Below are 19,274 nucleotides of genomic sequence, written 5' to 3'. Positions count from 1 at the left end.
GTCTAACGGACTGCTTATGTTCTCTTACAGACCCGCTGTTGGAGGCATTCTAGCTATGTCCCCTCCATCAGTAAAAGAATATATATTTGATGTAGTAATGAATGTCCTTTTACAAAGTAACAAAGTTGCTTCTCCTCACCATGATTCTAGGAAAGTTTGATACTGTAACTTCTCATTCTTTTTTGATTTTTGTTTTGACTATTGTACAGGTATCCACTCTAGTATGTCCCCATAACACCTTATGGCTAGATACTAAGCCAGTACACATTTTTTAACCCCTGCCATTCTCAATGTTGATGTACCCCCTACGATGGCCTATGGGACGAGTATGGAGATCCTACTCAGAGACCGGGTGGTGTAATTCCCACAAAAGTTATCCCCGTAGGCATAAGCGGTGCGACAGGACGGTCAGAACCCAATGCTGTATGTGGACAAAGCCTAAGAGAAGGCTTCTCACTTACAACGGCCTCATACACAAGGTACAAATGCCAGTAGGTTCGTTGTTTTTAACCCCTTAATGGTGATTGACAGGTGCTCCATGCCTGCTTTTTTGGTGCCATTTTGGATTCATTTAAACATTGGTTTGTGCACTGTGTGTTTGTTCCCGGACGAAGGCTCCTGTGTGGAGCCGAAACATTGAATCTCAATAAACCTCCACTGTTTTGACTATTTAAGTATCGTGTTCATATTATGCTCGGAGTGCTGTCAACTACTGCATTTTCTATTTGGATTTCTGGACTAGCACCCAGATTTTTTTTTTTACTATGGGAGTGTGTTCCATTCTGCTCTCTCTGTCTCTCTCTCTCTCTATATATATATATATATATATATATATATATATATATATATATATATATATATATATATATATATATATATATATATATATATATATATATAACTTCAACACAAAAACACTAGCTGGCACGAAATATATATGCAGCAATGTCTCTGGGGGTGCTGGCAGCTTTAGTGATAGTTTTAAGTCGATTAGCTTACCAGCATTGCTACCTTAACATACATAGTAACATAGTAAGTTAGGTTTAAAAAAGACACACTTCCATCAAGTTCGACCTTTTAACTTTTTTCAACCTGCCTAACTGCCAGTTGATCCAGAGGAAGGCAAAAAAAACCCCATCTGACACCTCTCCAATTTGCTTCAGAGCGGGGAAAATTCAGACTAGTCCCTGGATCAACTTGTACTATGAGCTATCTTCCATAACCCTGTATTCCCTCACAGCCATCCAACCCCTTATTAAAGCAATTTAATGTATCAATCAGCCAGTACAACTGATTCAGGGAGAGAATTCCACATCTTCACAGTTGCTGAACTTATTGTGGAGTAGGGCGGAATAAGGAATGAAGGATGTTTTCCAGGCAGTTCTATCTTCCAGGCAGATAACAAACCAGGCACACCCTCCTCCTAGGCTTAACACACCTCCCCCAGCAGATTGGTCAGTACACTCTAGCATTGCCTTTAAAGAAGTTGTAAGATATGAATAGTGTGATGTCATCTGCTCCTCCCTTTAAAGATGTGCTGTGCAATGTCACCTGCTCCTCCTGTATCATGGCTACTGAAGTCTGGAGGGAAAGTGATTTGAATAGAGAGAGAAGATTCCTGCAGAGAAGCAGAATTTCAGTGAGAAGTTTTGCGCAGGAGACTGCACAGAACTCTAGAGAACGTGACATACAGGGGGTAATTTGGGTGCAGGCAGGGGGTCTGTGGGTGTGTAGGCTGTGTTTTTTTAGTGAATTACACTGACATCTTAATGTAAAATGTAGGCTTTGAGTACAAAGAGCTGCAAATGTTCTTTCTAGCTCAAAACATATTTGCTTCCCAAGAATCCTTTTTGTATATTTGTGCAATAAATGTGCTTTATTATAAGTGATTGTATTGTGTTTCCTATTGCTAATATAGTAAGTTCTAACCATGTGCTCTCTGCCTCCCATGATGATCTCATTTATGTTCTCCCTGGTAACACATAGTTACAATTTACTATTTTAGCATTAAGAAACACAATACAATCACTTGAACAGCACATTTATTGCACAAATATATAAAAAGGATAGTTGGTAAGCAAATATGTTTTGAGCTAGAAAGACAATTTGCAGCTCTCTGCCCTAAGAACCTCAATGTTACATTAAGATGTTTGTGTAATTCACTAAAAAACACAGCCTACACTTTTCAAATCACTTTCCATCCAGACTTCAGGAGCCATGATAAAGGAGGGGCAGATGACATCACACAGCACATCATCAAAGGGAGGAGCAGATGACATCACACATTCCATATCTGGCAGCTTAATTGAAAGCAATGCTAGTGTACTGACCAGCTGGGGGAGGTGTGTTTAGCCTAGGAGGAGGGTGTGGCTGGTATGTTATCTGCCTTGTAGACAGAGCTGCCTGGATCTTATAGCACCTCTGTGAAAAAAGTGTACATGCATGTGATAATTTGGCTAGTGTCAAATAATTTTAGGGTCCCCCATCAAATGCTGTCCTGAAGTGGACAGCTCTGCTTGTGTGCCACTACCCTAATGGCTAACACTGCTGGTTCTGTTCAGTTAAACATTGAGATTAAGTCATGGTCCATCTACTGGTAGCTATGATAATAGCATCAAGTACGAGAAATAATAAAAACAATCCAAGTCAACATACAATTTGAGAAAGAACATTGAGTACAAGAAACAATAGCTTTCTGAAAGCGTCTCAGGCACAATGACCTGTGATGGCTGCCTATACAAGAATATTACAATGAAAAAAATACATTTATTGGTTAAAGAATAGCATTTTAATTGGAAGAATAAAATTTCTGTAATGTACATAGTATAATTTAGTAATAAAAAATACACCGTAAAAATCATGACAGAATTATGTCAAGCAAATCATCATGTTTGAACCACTATGGATTTTTTTCATTAGCAATTTTTATAATGGTTGCCATTTCATTTTTTTATATCACAAGACTTATTGAACTGATAATACCTTCTGATGTGCAATATATTTCTACTGATAAAGAGTAAAACTGTCTTGCATAATGAAATACATCTATGCTTATCTTTACATTTAAATTGAGCAAATTAAATGAGAATGGGTAATGAAGTGGCTTTACTTTAAAAGGGCAACATTATTTGAGTGATACAAACAATGACTAATCTTGTATCAAACCACAAACAAAAGTTTGATCAGGTTCGATTTAGTAGTGTTTTATGCAAACTGCAATGTTTTGTGAAATTACTTAAACTGATACATTAGATATCTTAAAAAGGGGTTGGATGGCTTTTTAGCAAGTGAGGAAATACAAGGTTATGGTAGATAGCTTATAGTACAAGTTGATCCAGGGACTGGTCTGATTGACTTTTAAATAGGGTTAATGGAAACTAATTTTGTTTGATTATACACTTGCATATGTCAAGATTGTTACATAACAAAGATACTTAACCAACAATTCATGGTTTGGCTCACTACCATACCAAATATATGTTGACCTAGCCAGTATGAGTTGAATTGTATTGTGCCTATATACAATTAATACTCGAACTGTTCCTAATAGTTGATTTAATGGTCAATGCTACCTAATGAGCTGAAGAAAATAGCCTAATGGACTGTGGAATAATAACCATTGATTTTACTTTTGCTTGATGAAATTAAAATATGCTTTGTTGATAAAAGATGTTAGTCCAGTATATAGATATGTGCATTTTTTATGAGCAGATAATATTCTTTACTTACACTATATTAAAGTGATCATATAATTGATTGGGTAATGATGGTAGGGTTCTTAAAACCACTGAAGCATGTATCTAATCATCACATAAAGCTCCTCTCTGCATTGAACAAACTCCTAATTAATGGTTATGCTTGCCTTTGCCTTAATGAACAAAACATGCCACACAGTTAAAATGAGGCTATGTCAGATGCAATAAAACAGATCTGGATTATAGACAGAAAATGTAATTGTATGGAAATGAATTATAATAATTATTAAATAATTGTTAGAGTGGGATGTCTAGGTTAAACATTGAATATTAATATAACTATTAAGGCTTTTTATAGTGTTTCCTACAGAAAAATCATAAGATAACTAAAATAGACATAATTCTGTAAACTTGCATCAGATTCCTAAAAATATGAACTTGCAATTTCACCCATTTAGGTGCTTTGGATTCAATTACAGTCAATGCAAATCCTCATGCGGCCACAATGACTGGGATAATAGAAAAAATATTACATTGTGGGTACTAATCATGGTGAACTGAATCTTTCTTTTCACTTTGAACACTGCACTTGTGGTTGCAATTGACGACTATCCATCAGATTTTCACTGTCAGTTACATAAATATCTTTTTCAATAATTATATTTGTATACGGAATATAAAGTCCCCTAAAATAATTTTTTACACCAATTTTACCAATATTAGGGGCCCATTTATTAAACCTCGAATTGTTCTGGTCGAGTTTTTAAAGGTTTTTATTATACCCCAAAGCTGCTAAAAATCTGCATCTGAAAATACTCCATCTCAAACCTGTAAAGGCATGTAGAAATCAATGGCTTATGTCCCTGAAAATGCTTCTTGACATTGTGATTCATGCTGGTTTCCGCCTGATAATCCAATAAATTTGAGTTATCGCAGTGACAATTCAATAAAGTCCAGTTTTTGGAGCTTCAATCGTACAATTTGAATTGGCACTCGATTTTGTTGCAGCATTTTTTCGCTCTGACATTAGTTACAGTATTTCGATTTTGCTTTAATAAAACATTTGATTAATCCGAGTTTTAGTAAATACCCCCCTAAGTAAGTAAATAGGTAAAATTGTACTACTGAGTAATACAGATAAGAAACTATGAAATATGGAAATATGAGAGAGAGATAAGCACAGAGCAATGTCCAATGTAGCTAAATGAAAGTATTTGGCAAAATAATTGTTCAAATACTTTTTTTTAACTTTTGCACTACACATATTTTGCCCAAGACTGCATCTACATGAATGATGATACCTTGTATTCTGCTTTATACAATGCATCAATAGCATCAATAAATACCCAGTTAACTACACCAAAAATCCCACTAGTGTGGTTATGTACACTGCAGCAAAATGAACAGTCCTTCCACCAAATATACTAAACATCTTATACAATTATTAATCAAGGTGACAAAATAATTTAGTATATTAAGGGGGTTCATTCATACTTATATAATTCATGTAAAGACAGTTAAAACATTCCATAATTGCATTATATTGCATTATAAATAGTACAAGTCATTCAGAATGTTTATTATGTTACCTGGTTATTTTGTGCAGTATTCCCCATTTTTAGATTCTGTATTTTCATTACTGCACTGAACATTTTAATGTAGATATACTGCAAAGCCTATGGCTGAAACCCCCCCCCCCAAACTATAAGGTAAGAACAGGTCATATATATATATATATATATATATATATATATATATATATATATATATATATATATATATATATATATATATATATATATATATATATATATATATATATATATATATATATATATATATATATATATATATATATATATACATATATATATATATATATAGAAAGATGAAAAGCTCGCACTCACAGGGCTTACAAGGTCAAAAAGTGTTTATTTAAACAAAAAAACGACTAACGTTTCGGCTTGCACTCAAGCCTTTCTCAAAGTGAATATGCAGACACACACCAAACATTTAAACCCTAATGTGGCGGGAAACAGTGCAGTGTGACGTCACAATGACGAAAATTGGGGATTTTCCATTAGAGGTTGGATATATACAAAAACAAAGAATAGTAAAACACAAGCGTGGCTTATACAAATCTAAAAACAATATAGACTCACGTTGGTATTAGCAACAGTAGCGCTACGTAAGTAGCCAGTATTAAGCAATATAGTCTCACGTTGGTATTAGCAACAGTAGCGCTACATAAGTAGCCAGTATTAAGCAACAATGTTTAGCGGTTAGTTTAAGGTTCATTAACACAAGTACATTATTATGACGGCTCCGGATATCAGTTTCAACATTATAAACATATAACAAAAGTCCAAAACATAAAAGTCATTAAGACAGCGGTGCCAGAAGAGGAGTAACGTTTACCGGTCATTTGAGGTATTATCCCTCCCGTCGCTCACAGTGCGGTGTAATATGTGGCCGCCGCTGCGGTTCCACAAGTCGCACATCATATTAGGAAGACTGCGCCATTTATTGCGCCAAGACTCTAGTGTCCGATGGTTACAGTGGTGAAAGGTGCGGCTGCTCGCTCGTGTGCAGTCACACGCGAGTCATGTAAGGCAGTTATAACACCTTCCCCGGGTAGCTGCACGTCTAGGTAGCGGTCGGAAATGTTACCAAACTCCCACAATGTTCTCTTGGAGGTTGAGTCGGGTCACACAGGGTCATCTAGGGGTGCATCTGAGGTCATAGCATTCCCTCTGCTTTGGCTACGCTGCATGTCACGTCATACGGCTAGAAGCAGCTTGATAAACATCAGAGGTATTGTGCGGTTGCCATGCAGGCCGTGCATAGCAACCTTCCTCCTACATCAGTCAATATATTGTAGGTATATAGACACAGGGACCCCATGTTATCCCCAAAGTTTAGTTGAGGCCATAGTGATCACCGGAACTTACTGTTGTGCATAATCTCACCCCTTCGGTGGTGTTAGAAACCATATAAGCAAGACCCCTCAGTCGGGCGATACAGATCGAGATATACCCAGGTGGCAAAACAAGTTGCTTCACTTGATACATATGTTTACATCGGCGATAATCCACTAGGACATAGGTATGGTGCCATCAGGGGTTACATGGTAGGGTGTCCATGGGGTCATATCTGCATTATTACACAACAGAACCGCCGCTTCAGTTATGTTGCTATAACTGGTGCTGTATCCTATGGCACAGGTAGATGGTTGCCAAGGTTTCTGAGTATAGCAACCCATTAACTGGAATAATCTGTAAGAAAAAGGCACAAGTTAATACATATACCCAGGGCCATTTGGTCAGTCAATGGTCATACACCAATGTTGTACAGTCTGATGGCACCATACCTATGTCCTAGTGGATTATCGCCGATGTAAACATATGTATCAAGTGAAGCAACTTGTTTTGCCACCTGGGTATATCTCGATCTGTATCGCCCGACTGAGGGGTCTTGCTTATATGGTTTCTAACACCACCGAAGGGGTGAGATTATGCACAACAGTAAGTTCCGGTGATCGCTATGGCCTCAACTAAACTTTGGGGATAACATGGGGTCCCTGTGTCTATATACCTACAATATATTGACTGATGTAGGAGGAAGGTTGCTATGCACGGCCTGCATGGCAACCGCACAATACCTCTGATGTTTATCAAGCTGCTTCTAGCCGTATGACGTGACATGCAGCGTAGCCAAAGCAGAGGGAATGCTATGACCTCAGATGCACCCCTAGATGACCCTGTGTGACCCGACTCAACCTCCAAGAGAACATTGTGGGAGTTTGGTAACATTTCCGACCGCTACCTAGACGTGCAGCTACCCGGGGAAGGTGTTATAACTGCCTTACATGACTCGCGTGTGACTGCACACGAGCGAGCAGCCGCACCTTTAACCACTGTAACCATCGGACACTAGAGTCTTGGCGCAATAAATGGCGCAGTCTTCCTAATATGATGTGCGACTTGTGGAACCGCAGCGGCGGCCACATATTACACCGCACTGTGAGCGACGGGAGGGATAATACCTCAAATGACCGGTAAACGTTACTCCTCTTCTGGCACCGCTGTCTTAATGACTTTTATGTTTTGGACTTTTGTTATATGTTTATAATGTTGAAACTGATATCCGGAGCCGTCATAATAATGTACTTGTGTTAATGAACCTTAAACTAACCGCTAAACATTGTTGCTTAATACTGGCTACTTATGTAGCGCTACTGTTGCTAATACCAACGTGAGACTATATTGCTTAATACTGGCTACTTACGTAGCGCTACTGTTGCTAATACCAACGTGAGTCTATATTGTTTTTAGATTTGTATAAGCCACGCTTGTGTTTTACTATTCTTTGTTTTTGTATATATCCAACCTCTAATGGAAAATCCCCAATTTTCGTCATTGTGACGTCACACTGCACTGTTTCCCGCCACATTAGGGTTTAAATGTTTGGTGTGTGTCTGCATATTCACTTTGAGAAAGGCTTGAGTGCAAGCCGAAACGTTAGTCGTTTTTTTGTTTAAATAAACACTTTTTGACCTTGTAAGCCCTGTGAGTGCGAGCTTTTCATCTTTCTACACATTTTTTGGGCTTTTTTGCACCCAGGCCACATTGACCCTTCGACGCGCAGTGCCGGCTTCCTGACTATTATATATATATATATATATATATATATATATATATATATATATATATATATATATATATATATATATAAATAAAACACTTTTTGCTTGCTTCTAAAGTTTTATTTTTTTACATTTTCCCACATTTCAGTACAATTGGTTATCATTTGAGCACTTTCGAAACCAGATGTTTCAGATTCTCAGCCTTTTATATACTTTCTATTGTATATAAAAGACCTACAGTCTGTCAAACGTATGAATTGTGCAATATGGGCAGGAACTAAATACCATACCACCTAAGTAAAACGTTGTAATTCGATTCCATTAGTGAAACATTCCTAGAGGATCTCCTCACATTGGCCCATAGCGATTCCCAGTCTTCAATAATGTGATTGTAAGACATGCCGGGAGACTTCTTCAGTGCCTTACCTCCTGGCACGTGTGTGCCACTTGCGTCCAATGCTGCGCATATTGATGCCTGTGTCAAGTCAGGGTGCGTCTGATTGGCACCAAAGATTGTTTAAAAGGCCTGCCCACCATTTTGCTGATGCCCAAGCTTTTTCTGGTCCTGCCAAAGTGTTCTTTACTATTGAATTCCTGGTTTTCGACCTGGTTTTTGCCTGACTCGACTCGTTTCCTGCCGCTTGCCATGATCCTTTGCCCGACTTCGACTACGTCTTCTCTTCATCCTTGCCGGTACCTCACTTACAATTATTACGCCACACTTCCTTGTTGGATTCCACAGCGGAAAGCCCGGGGCCCCAAAAGGGCTTCTGTGAACACTGGAACCTACAGGGTTTTCCTGCGTGTCCACAAGGTACAATCACCAATCAAGGTTCCAGACAATGTGGTCGTTACAGTTAGCTTGGGCCTCAACATGGAACCTTCCCAGGCCTCTGCTTCCGCGACCATGGAGGTGTATTTCGATATTATGATGAAGCATCTGGACAGTCAAGAAGCTCAACAGGCTCATCTTGCCCTCTCGCTTAGAGGCTCTCCAAATTTCGGGCGCTGGAGGCTCTTCTTCCTCTCCGCTTCTTGTGTCTGCATCTCCTAAGCCTCCCAAGATTCCGGCACCAGTTCATTTTGGAGGTGATCCTGATGCTTGCTTTGGATTCATTACGCAGTGTAAGATCCAGTTTCATATGGCTCCTGATCAATTTGCGACCGAAAGATCAAAGGTTGCTTATATAATCACTCTTCTTCAGGGAAAAGCTCTTGCTTTGGCTTCACCATTAATAGACCATGACTTCTTCTTCATGACCTCTTGTACATGATTCCACTGCCTTCCTTGCAACTTTTCAACAGTTTTTTGATGTCCTGGGTCATAAGTTGAATGCCTCTGACCAGCAGAATCAATGAGGGATCAAAAACTGCCTCCGAATACGCCATCAATTTACGGACTCTAGCTGCTAAGGTGTCTTGGAACAACGAGGTGCTTATCGCAGCTTTCTGGAGGAGGCTTAATGAAGATCTCAAAGATGAGCTTATAACCCGGGACTTGCCTACTTCCTTCGAAGATTTTGTCGTCTTCATTGTCAAGATTGATTCTCGTATGAGAGAGGAGTCCTCCCTCAAATTTCATGCTCACAAGCCTACAACTTTTCTCAGGTCTGAAGTCTCCACTCCAATTACTTTCTCTTCTTCCCTGGTTCAAGATGAACCAATGCATATTGGAGCCAATCGTCTGACACCTCAGGAAAGAATCCGTAGGAGAAATTCTGGTCTCTGTTTGTATTGCAGCCTCGCTGGGCATCTGCTGAGATCCTGTCCTACCAGACCTCAGAATCAGGGAAACACTCCAGCCTAGGTGTGAGGGGGGAGTTTCCCCTAGGCAAGATTTCTGCACTCCCAGTTTCCTTCAAATCTCGTATGTTCCTCCCTGCTTCCCTTTCCACCCTGTCTGGTACGTTTTCCTTCCAAGCTTTTTTAGATTCTGGAGCAGCAGGAAATTTCGTCAATAACTCCTTTGCCAAGTCCTGTGGCTTGAGTTCCATAGCTCTCAAGATTGCTCTTCCCACCCGGGCTGTGGATGGCAGACCAATTTCACCTGGTGTACTTTCTTCCGTTACTGCTCCAGTCCTAATCCTAAATGGGTAGTCTTCACGTAGAAGATGTAGAGATCTGCTCATTGATTGTCCTGAGATGACTATCATTTTGGGATATCCCTGGCTTTGACTCCATAACCCGACCATCAACTGGTCCACTGGGGAACTTAGGGCCTGGAGTTCATTCTGCCATTTGAACTGCATTTCTTCTTCCTAGAGGAAGAACTTATCCCTTGTCTGTGCCACAATCACAAGCCATGCAAGAATAAATCCAGGAAAATCTTTACAGGGGTTTTATTAGGAAGTCTACTTCTCCAGCTGGAGCAGGGTTTTTCTTTGTTCAGAAGAAAGATGGCTCTCTAGAGCCTTGCATTGACTACTGTGCCCTGAACAAGATAACAATCAAGAATCGTTATCCTCTCCTGGTCATTCCAGAATTATTCAATTGATTAAGGGGAGCCAAAGTGTTCACCAAGCTTGACCTGCTAGGTTCTTACAATCTTATTCGCATCCGTGAGGGGGATGAGTGGAAGACGGCCTTCAATACCGGGGACGGTCATTATGAATATTTGGCATGCCATTCGGTTTGTGCAACACACCTGCAGTTTTTCAAGATTTTATTAATGATGTTGTTCATGATCTTCTCCAATCCTGTGTTATTGTATATTTGGATGACATTTTGGTGTATTCTTCCTCTTTGGCTGAACATGAATCCCAAGTTAAACAAGTTTTGCTCAAGTTAAGAAAGAATCGTCTTTATACAAAACTTGAGAAATGTGAGTTTCACGAGACCACTATTTCTTTTTTGGGCTACATCATTTCTCAAACTGGCTTTGAGATGGATCCATGAAGGTCTCTGCTGTCCTAGATTGGCCTGTTCCCTCTGGTCTGAAAGCCATTCAGCGATTTGCTAATTTTGCTAATTTTTTTTTAAAAAAACTTTTCTCAGACTGTGGCTCCTATTACAGCACTTACGAGAAAATCTTTTAGAGGTTCCTGGACACCGCAAGTACAGGAGGCTTTCTCGACCCTCAAGTAATTATTTACTTCCGCTCCTATTCTTCGTCATCCAGATCTTATCAGGCCTTTTATTGTGAAGGTTGATGCTTCCAAGGTTGATGTTGGGGCCATTTTGTCTCAACGGGTAGAGTTGAAAGGAATTATGTTGTAGGTAATCGTGAACTTTTGGCTATCAAGTTTGCATTGGAAGAATGGCGTCATTTGCTGGACGGGGCGAAGGATCCGATTACTATACTAACAGACCATAAGAATCTTGAATACATTTCCTCCGCTAGAAGACTCAATCCTCGTCAGGCCCGTCGGTCCTTGTTTTTCTCTAGGTTTAACTTCTTCACCTCCTATCGGCCCGGTTCTAAGAATTCTAAAGCAGATGCCTTATCCAGATGTATGGTGCAGAAAGAGGGTGATCCAATCCCACTCACTTCTATTATTGCCCCTGACTTGGTCTTGGAGCCTACTTTTCTGTCCCTGCCTGATTTGTCCAACTTGGAACATTCTCCTGAATGTCCTGCTGGAAAGTTATTTGTACAACAGTCAAGGGTGGCTAAAGTTCTCAAATGGGCTCATTCCTCTAAAATTTCCAGTCATCCTGGCATCAAGAAAACTCAGGAGTTCATTTCGAGGTATTGCTGGTGGCCCTCATTGGTTAAAGATCTCAAGCTCTTTGTCTCGGCCTGCACACACAACAAAAGAGTCCTGGCTGTGCACAATTAACCTTTCCATATGGTCTTCTTCATCCCTTACCGATTCCTACTCAACCCTGGTTGGATGTGGCTATGGACTTTATTGTGGACCTGCCTAGATCCTCTGATATGACTACCATTCTAGTAGTGGTAGGCAGATTCTCCAAGATGTCCCATTTTGTCCGCTGCTGGCCTAGCCCAAGTTTTCCTCAAGGAGATTTTTCGTCTGCATGGTGTTCCCCAGTCTATTGTATCTGACCCTGGGGTACAGTTTGTATCCAGATTTTGTATCCAGCATCGTTGTTCCAGTCCACTCTATCAAATCGGAGATTTGGTTTGGCTATCCACGAAGCACATTAAGCTCCGCTTAATGGTCCTCGCTTTGTGGGTCCCTTCAAGGTCAAGGAGATAATTAACCCTGTCTCTATTTGTTTAGATTTGCCTTCATCCATGAACATCTCAAATTCGTTTCACGTTTCTTTGGTCAAACCTTTTGTCAAGAAAATGTTTTCGGTTAAGCAACCTCCTCCTGCTCCTATTATTCTTCATGTTCATCATGAATTTGAGGTTCAAGAGATTTTGGATTCGAGGAAAGTAAGAGGCAGGGTCCAATATTTAGTCCATTGGAAGGGTTTTGGACCTGAAGAGAGATCTGTTGGCACTCATGCTCCTTCTTCTTTCTGGCATTTCACAAGAAATTTCCTGAAAAATTTTGGGAGTCCCCAGAGGGTAATCCTGAAGGGGGGGTACTGTAAGAAGTGCCGGGAGATTTCTTCAGCGTCTTACCTCCAAGTGCATCTCTCCCCAAATGATGGTGCGCATGCATGCACTTCTGCATTTCTGGCATCCAACGCTGCGCATATTGACGCCTACAGTACGTCAAGTCGCAGGCATCATGAAATCATCAGGGTGCATCTGATTGGTGCCAAAGATTGTTTAAAAGGCATGTCCACCTGCCCAAGCTGGTTCCAGTTTTTCTGATCCTGCCGAAGCATTCTTTACTATTGAATTCTGGTTTTCGACTTTTGCCTGACTCTTGACTTTGTTTCCTGCTGCCTGCCTTGAACCTTTGCCTGACTTCGACTACTTCGTCTCTTCATCCTTGCTGGTACCTCGCTTATGACGTCCACGAGGTACAATCACCAATCAAAGTTCCAGACAAAGTGGTCGTTACAGTGATATCCTTTTTACAAAAAATAGGTGACAGTTCATCATTCTTCAACAAACTGACAACAGTTTTAATGATAGGTTGATAACAATTACTATAAAGATACATAAGACACTGGTTCTTATAAATTTCCCTCTTTGAACAAAAGAAAACTGAGAGAAAATTAAGGATTTTTATTTGACCTTGGAATCATCCTTATATACAGCATATTAAGTGCTACCTGGTTAGTTACAGCTCCATACAAGTAGTGGAATGATTTTTTCTACTCTCCCTAAATCCCTTTGAATAAAATAATGACATAAAAAATAAAATAAAAAATATTACAACATTATCAGTTCCTTTTAATTATCCCACCAATCACTAATAAATTACTAAACACGATTGAAGATTCATTTGGAAATATGTAGACTACTTGTTAGTGTAAGGTTGGTCTGTAGAGGATGATAACTTTGAACTTTTACACAAAACAATCAGGTATTCTGGGTCGCTGCCACTGCAACTCATTAGAGTACACAGAGAGTGGGAATTAGAGTATACAGAGAACTAGAAGTGGACTATACAAAGAAAGTAGTGGGGCTTAGTCGGGAATAGGTGTGAAGCATGAATACAGTAATTTTCTTGGGTTTGGCTTTATTTAGGCTGCCTATTACACAGTATTTCTATAGATATAGTTACTTGATTCAGCAGCTGGTTACTTTTAATGGGTTTTATATCATACAGGGCCTACTTGCTGTAGCTTGACTTTGGGAGCTTCTGGCAGAGGGAGGTTTACTATATGTTTATATTTGGTTATCATTTAACACCCCCTGGAACGATATTATATAGTGCCGACACAATTTTAGACTTTGTTTTGATAAGGTTCAGTTTTCTTTTCTGAACAAAAGCAGTTCCACCATTATCAATATGTCAATATGGTATTTTAGTATCATCTAGAAACCCCAATCAGATAACACCTTTTGGATCTGCTCAGTGCTATATTTTCGGTCTGTTGCATACTAACTTATGTGTTTAGCATGGAACTGCTTATTTCACTTAAGCTGTATGCAGTTCATTTTGCCAGGTACTGCTTGACTGCTAACCATATGCCACCTATTGCTTCTCCTGGCATCAGTAGGGAGATGTACATTTCTGTATTTCATAATAGCATATTGGCAAGGTATACATAAGAATTTGTCTGTTAGCTGTTTGTTTCTGTAAACCGCCTTACCCCTCTTTTTTTATTTTGGTTACCCGTATGCTAGTTGTCACAATTGTACTGCACGATGGTCAGGTACAGTGCTCTACCTGATGAATACACTTGTTGAAAGTGCTGGGTGCTCTACACGGGGTCATAGATACGTGTAAGAACTAACTCCACATAACTCCACCCACATCCAAGATACAATTAACCCAATTACACAATAGTATTTATATACATATTAGTTCACAAATAGGTTCAAAGTTCATTGCTAAAATGTCCATGGCATGTTTCTTAAGAAAGTCCATTGCATTCATTGTATTCTATGCAAATATCAATTAGGGTTACAAAATCCACTTAGGTTGAAAAAGTCCACAATCAATTAGGGTTACGAAATCCACTTAGGTTGAAAAAGTCCACAATCAATTAGGGTTACAAAATCCACTTAGGTTGAAAAAGTCCACAATTAAGTCCATGTATAATTATTAGTGACTAAAATGTATTTCTCCATTAGATTATCCATTTGTGTTGCAAGGTGTGTAAAAAACAAGGATGATAGTGCACTACAATTTTTAACAATTTATATGACTTATATCACTATACAGTATATCCAACATACCTGAGATGTAAGCATATTCCGCACATGGCACTCAGCATTTTTCCTAAAACACTATTATGCATGCAGAAATTGCGAAACACACTCAGGGTTTCCAATGTCAGTTTTGTTAGTAATAGTAAAAAAAAAGAAAGAAAGAAAATTCGTGCCTAAGATTGTTTAATAATACATGGAATTAATATGAGAAACCAAATAATAAACATTTATTAACGGATATAAAGAACTGGCCACTTACATGAGTGTAAAAAGAGCTGTAGTATAATCCTGTTTAGCCCTCGGGTCCAAAGTGTAGCTAATTTGTGAATCCAAAACATCTCTCTGTGTTTTAGTTGGAGGAGTTTGTCTCCAACTCTTCTGGGGACCCCGACTGTGTCTATAATTTGAAATTTGAGTTGGCTTATGGAGTGTTTGGCTTGATGAAAGTGTGCTGGTATTGGCAGAACAGTGAGGTTCTTACGGATAGTGGATTTATGTTTGAAAAATCGATCCTTCATATTTTGTGTGGTCTCTCCGATATATATGACACAACATGGACATTTCAAAAGGTAAATTACATATGAAGATTCACATGTGAAATATGTATGTTGGTGATGAAAAAAACTCCCTTTGATAACTGAGTTGCATTGTGTGCAATGTAAACAAGGAAAGGTACCATATTTCGGATTGTGTAATAAATGTTGTGTACCACTTTTTGAGCTCCCAATGTTAGCTTTAATCAGCTGATCATGTAGGCTTTTATCTCTTATATGCCATCACTGAAACACAGAGAGATGTTTTGGATACACTTTGGCCCCGAGATCTAAACAGGGATTAAACTCCAGCTCTTTTTACAGACATGTAAGTGGTCAGTTCATTATATCTGTTAATACAATGGTGTGCTTCTAGATTTCTTCTTACAGTAGTCACAATTGTGGCCGATGTTAGTGGGAATCCTGCATATGTTACAGTTCACATGGTTGGCTGTTTCCTCTCTAAGAGCGTTGGTCTCTGGGAGGTGTTATGTTACATTGAAATACCTGGGTCAAAGTATGCAATCTGGCGTACCCACCATGCTGGAGAACACAAGGGGCTGGTGGCTGATATGATGGATCCTGTGTTACATGTATCATGTATATGTTAAAGTGGCCCATGGTTGGATGTTTCCTTTCTAAGAGAGCTGGTCTCTTGGAGGTGTTCCGTTACATGAAGATACCTGGGTCGAAGCATACAATCTGCCGTACCCACCATGCTGGAGAGCACAAGTGGCATGGTACTATGGTTCTTTCCTACCCTCGGTGGAATAATGTACGGCAGCTAACACATTTAGAGGCTGCATCTAAAGTAAGGTTAATTCATAGTTGGAAATTAGTTACAATGAGCATCTAACTGCCAGTAGTACTTTTGCACTTAGGGTTACTACCACTCTGATACAGAATCACTAGATAGGTTAGTTCATAGAGTACTGGGAAACCTCTAGTTAAATGGGGGGGCAAATGAGGGTACACACAAGCGAGACATTAATAGCCCCCATCCTCATGACAGGGTTATCAGTTATCCTTTATGATTAGTGGTCACTACAAATTGGTTGGGTAATCTTACCTTCTGTGACTGGAGGGAGCTCTCTATAGTTAGGATGGGTTGCTAAAGAAGCAGCATAAGAAAGGGGTTGGTTGACCTTACCCTCTATGCTGGGCCCTCTGAGCTGGACACTCGTGGCTGGAGGGAGGCCACTACAGAGTGGAGGAGCTTCTAGGGAAGCAACACAGCAAGCTGGTTTGGTGAATTTACTCTCTAAGCTGGGCACATGCAGCTTAGGGCCTCCAGAGCAGATGGGGCAGGTTGACAATTACTCCATTATTAATGAAAGTAAATTTTATATCCATGATGAAATCCAACTGCCTTTGAATGTCTATGTAAGCATCCTAGTCTAGCACATGGGCAGAGTAATTGGTAATTTGTAGGGATGAGCAAATTTGACCCATTTGGTTTCACCAAAAATTAGATGCCGGTGAAATGTCGCCGACACCCATTAAAGTCTATGGGCGTCAAAAATATTTTGACGCATTGCGAACATTTTTTGTTTTGACGCGCGTCTTTTTTTGACGCACGACACTATACAAGTCTATGGGCGTCATTTCCGCGGTGAAACAAGGTGAATAAATTTGCCTATCCCTAGTAGCAAGATAAGATTTGCTATGATTTCTAGGTCAGGTCTACTGGCTAATGTAATGTTTTAGTGTCTTTGGCTTTTCATAATTTTCCAGATCTCTAGCAGTAAACTGCGTGGTCAGGTATGGCAGGCAATCTACTCATAAATTTGCATGGCTTTAAATTGCCCAATCAATATACATCCAGATAAGGGTGGCTGGCTTTGCAGGCAATTACACTCTTTTTAATTATTTTAAGTATTTCAAAAAGGAATCTATTTTTGTTTTGTACGCAGAGAATGTTACAAATATGTATACCATAAGGCTATTGGCCAATTTTATTCCATCCTGTGGTACAGTATGTTTGGTACATTTTGTATGTTTTATGACTATTTGTTTTTTTAAGTCATTTACTATGTTATTATTTATTAAGAAATTAGCATAAAGGTATGGTGGGGACAAGCCCAACTGAAGGTTTTCAGTTAGGCTCGTTGTGGCGGTAGGACCTTGCCAGTGTACTGCACAGGTAAGTTTAGAAGATGGAGAAAGGAAGTTCCCTCTAGTGATGGACGAATTTATTTGCCAGGAGCGAATTCGCTGTGATTTTTCCGCCAGCGAATAAATTCACGAATTTGCGGTGAAAATTCTGAAGCTGGTGACAATTCCGACAGCAATTCCTAGCACCCATCACTAGTTCTCTCCTGTGACTGCATAGCGGATTCATTGATACAGACACTACTTCTGTTTGTGCTAGATGACAACCTGCTTGGATTTCCTAACTTCGAGACATTGCAGATGCAGGTCCAGCAGCAGGACTGCTGAACTTCTCTCATGTTGGCGGCAGAGCATAGTAGCAATCTCTTGTTCAATTCTGGCTTTAGAATATTGCCTCGGGTTAGGCTGGTAAGGTCCTATTTATTTGATAAAATGTGAATAACTGCTGTGGCCATTTTACACCCATCTCTGTCTCCTGGTTTCATTAAGGTATATAATAATGGGGTTCAGTGGGATAGCTCAAAGCGAAGGGTCAAAATAAGGAGTCCCCTTTTCATGTATTTGCTAGAAGAGACTGGGAGAGGGTTACAATGTTGGTATAATTATAGGGGAAAAGCTGTCTGGCTATCATCCATGATTCCAGTGTGGTTCAAAGAAGGCTACTTAGATTAGAGTAGATCAAACTATCAATAGTACAATAACAGTACAATTATTACAGATTCTTCTATTTATGTGACTAATACATACATGCATCTACAGTATAAAAACAATAGGACATTTGTTCTTTTGTAGCTTGTCTTCCCTACTCTACTTCCTTGCATCAAAATGAATGGCATTATCAAAAGAGAAGTGCTGGTGTGCCCAAGTTCTGCTATCCAGTATGCTGCTACCTGCAGTCAGCACTGAATAATAGAGAGACACAATTCTTTGTGGCCCCACTAAAACCACAGATAAATAAGTCACAGTTACGCATTCACGTGTTTTTTTTATTGTAATCACTATAGTCATTTGTTGACCTGCCTAAACAATTGTAATGGCTAAAAACTGTTCATGCATGTCAATACTTTGTTGATGTTTTCAATTGTGGATAACAATATACCTGCGCTGTAACTTTTTTTTTTGCAGTGTACTTTGATGTAGTTTTATTAATTGTAGACTTTTAATAAATTATTTGCAGTGCACTTCTCACTTAGGAATTACATTTTCATCAATTTTGAAAGGCAAATTCATTCAAAACAAAACATGCAATTTCTTAAACTTTGATGGTTCCTGAGTGTTTATCAGCATTTATCAGCATGCCCCATATATAGAAAATCAGCCATAATCATATCTAAAAAATAACATTTTTTATATTAAAAAATAAAACTTCTTGCTTTAATGTTCCTGTATTTTTCTTTCAGTTCAACAGAAGAACAGTTCCGCTGGCAAACCCAAGGTAAAATTTATTTTATACCATTGTCAAAGATATTCTTCAAAAGGCATAAGGGTGTTATTTAAAAATAGATTTTTTTTAATAAAGTAGGAGTGGCTATACATTTTGCAGACTTAAATCAGTAGTGGCCTCACCTGTATGCTACAGATGGATTTTCTAGTTGCTTATGCAA

General features: G+C 39.2%; 1 protein-coding gene across 10 annotated transcripts in view; it reads left to right on the top strand.

The window, feature by feature from the left end:
• LOC108718510 (catenin delta-2) overlaps window positions 1–19,274 on the top strand; it is a 757,810-nt gene that overhangs the window by 378,046 nt on the left and 360,490 nt on the right. For all 10 annotated transcript variants that reach the window (XM_041566188.1, XM_041566184.1, XM_041566181.1 and 7 more), the window contains one exon: window positions 19,071–19,105. In XM_041566188.1, the coding sequence (XP_041422122.1) occupies window positions 19,071–19,105 (35 nt within the window). The remainder of the gene's footprint in view (window positions 1–19,070; window positions 19,106–19,274) is intronic.

The sequence above is a fragment of the Xenopus laevis genome, chromosome 6L (genome assembly GCF_017654675.1).
Source record: "Xenopus laevis strain J_2021 chromosome 6L, Xenopus_laevis_v10.1, whole genome shotgun sequence".
Classification (NCBI taxonomy): domain Eukaryota; kingdom Metazoa; phylum Chordata; class Amphibia; order Anura; family Pipidae; genus Xenopus; species Xenopus laevis.
Note: the sequence above shows the minus strand (reverse complement) of the source record. Positions and strands in the feature narration are given on the sequence as shown.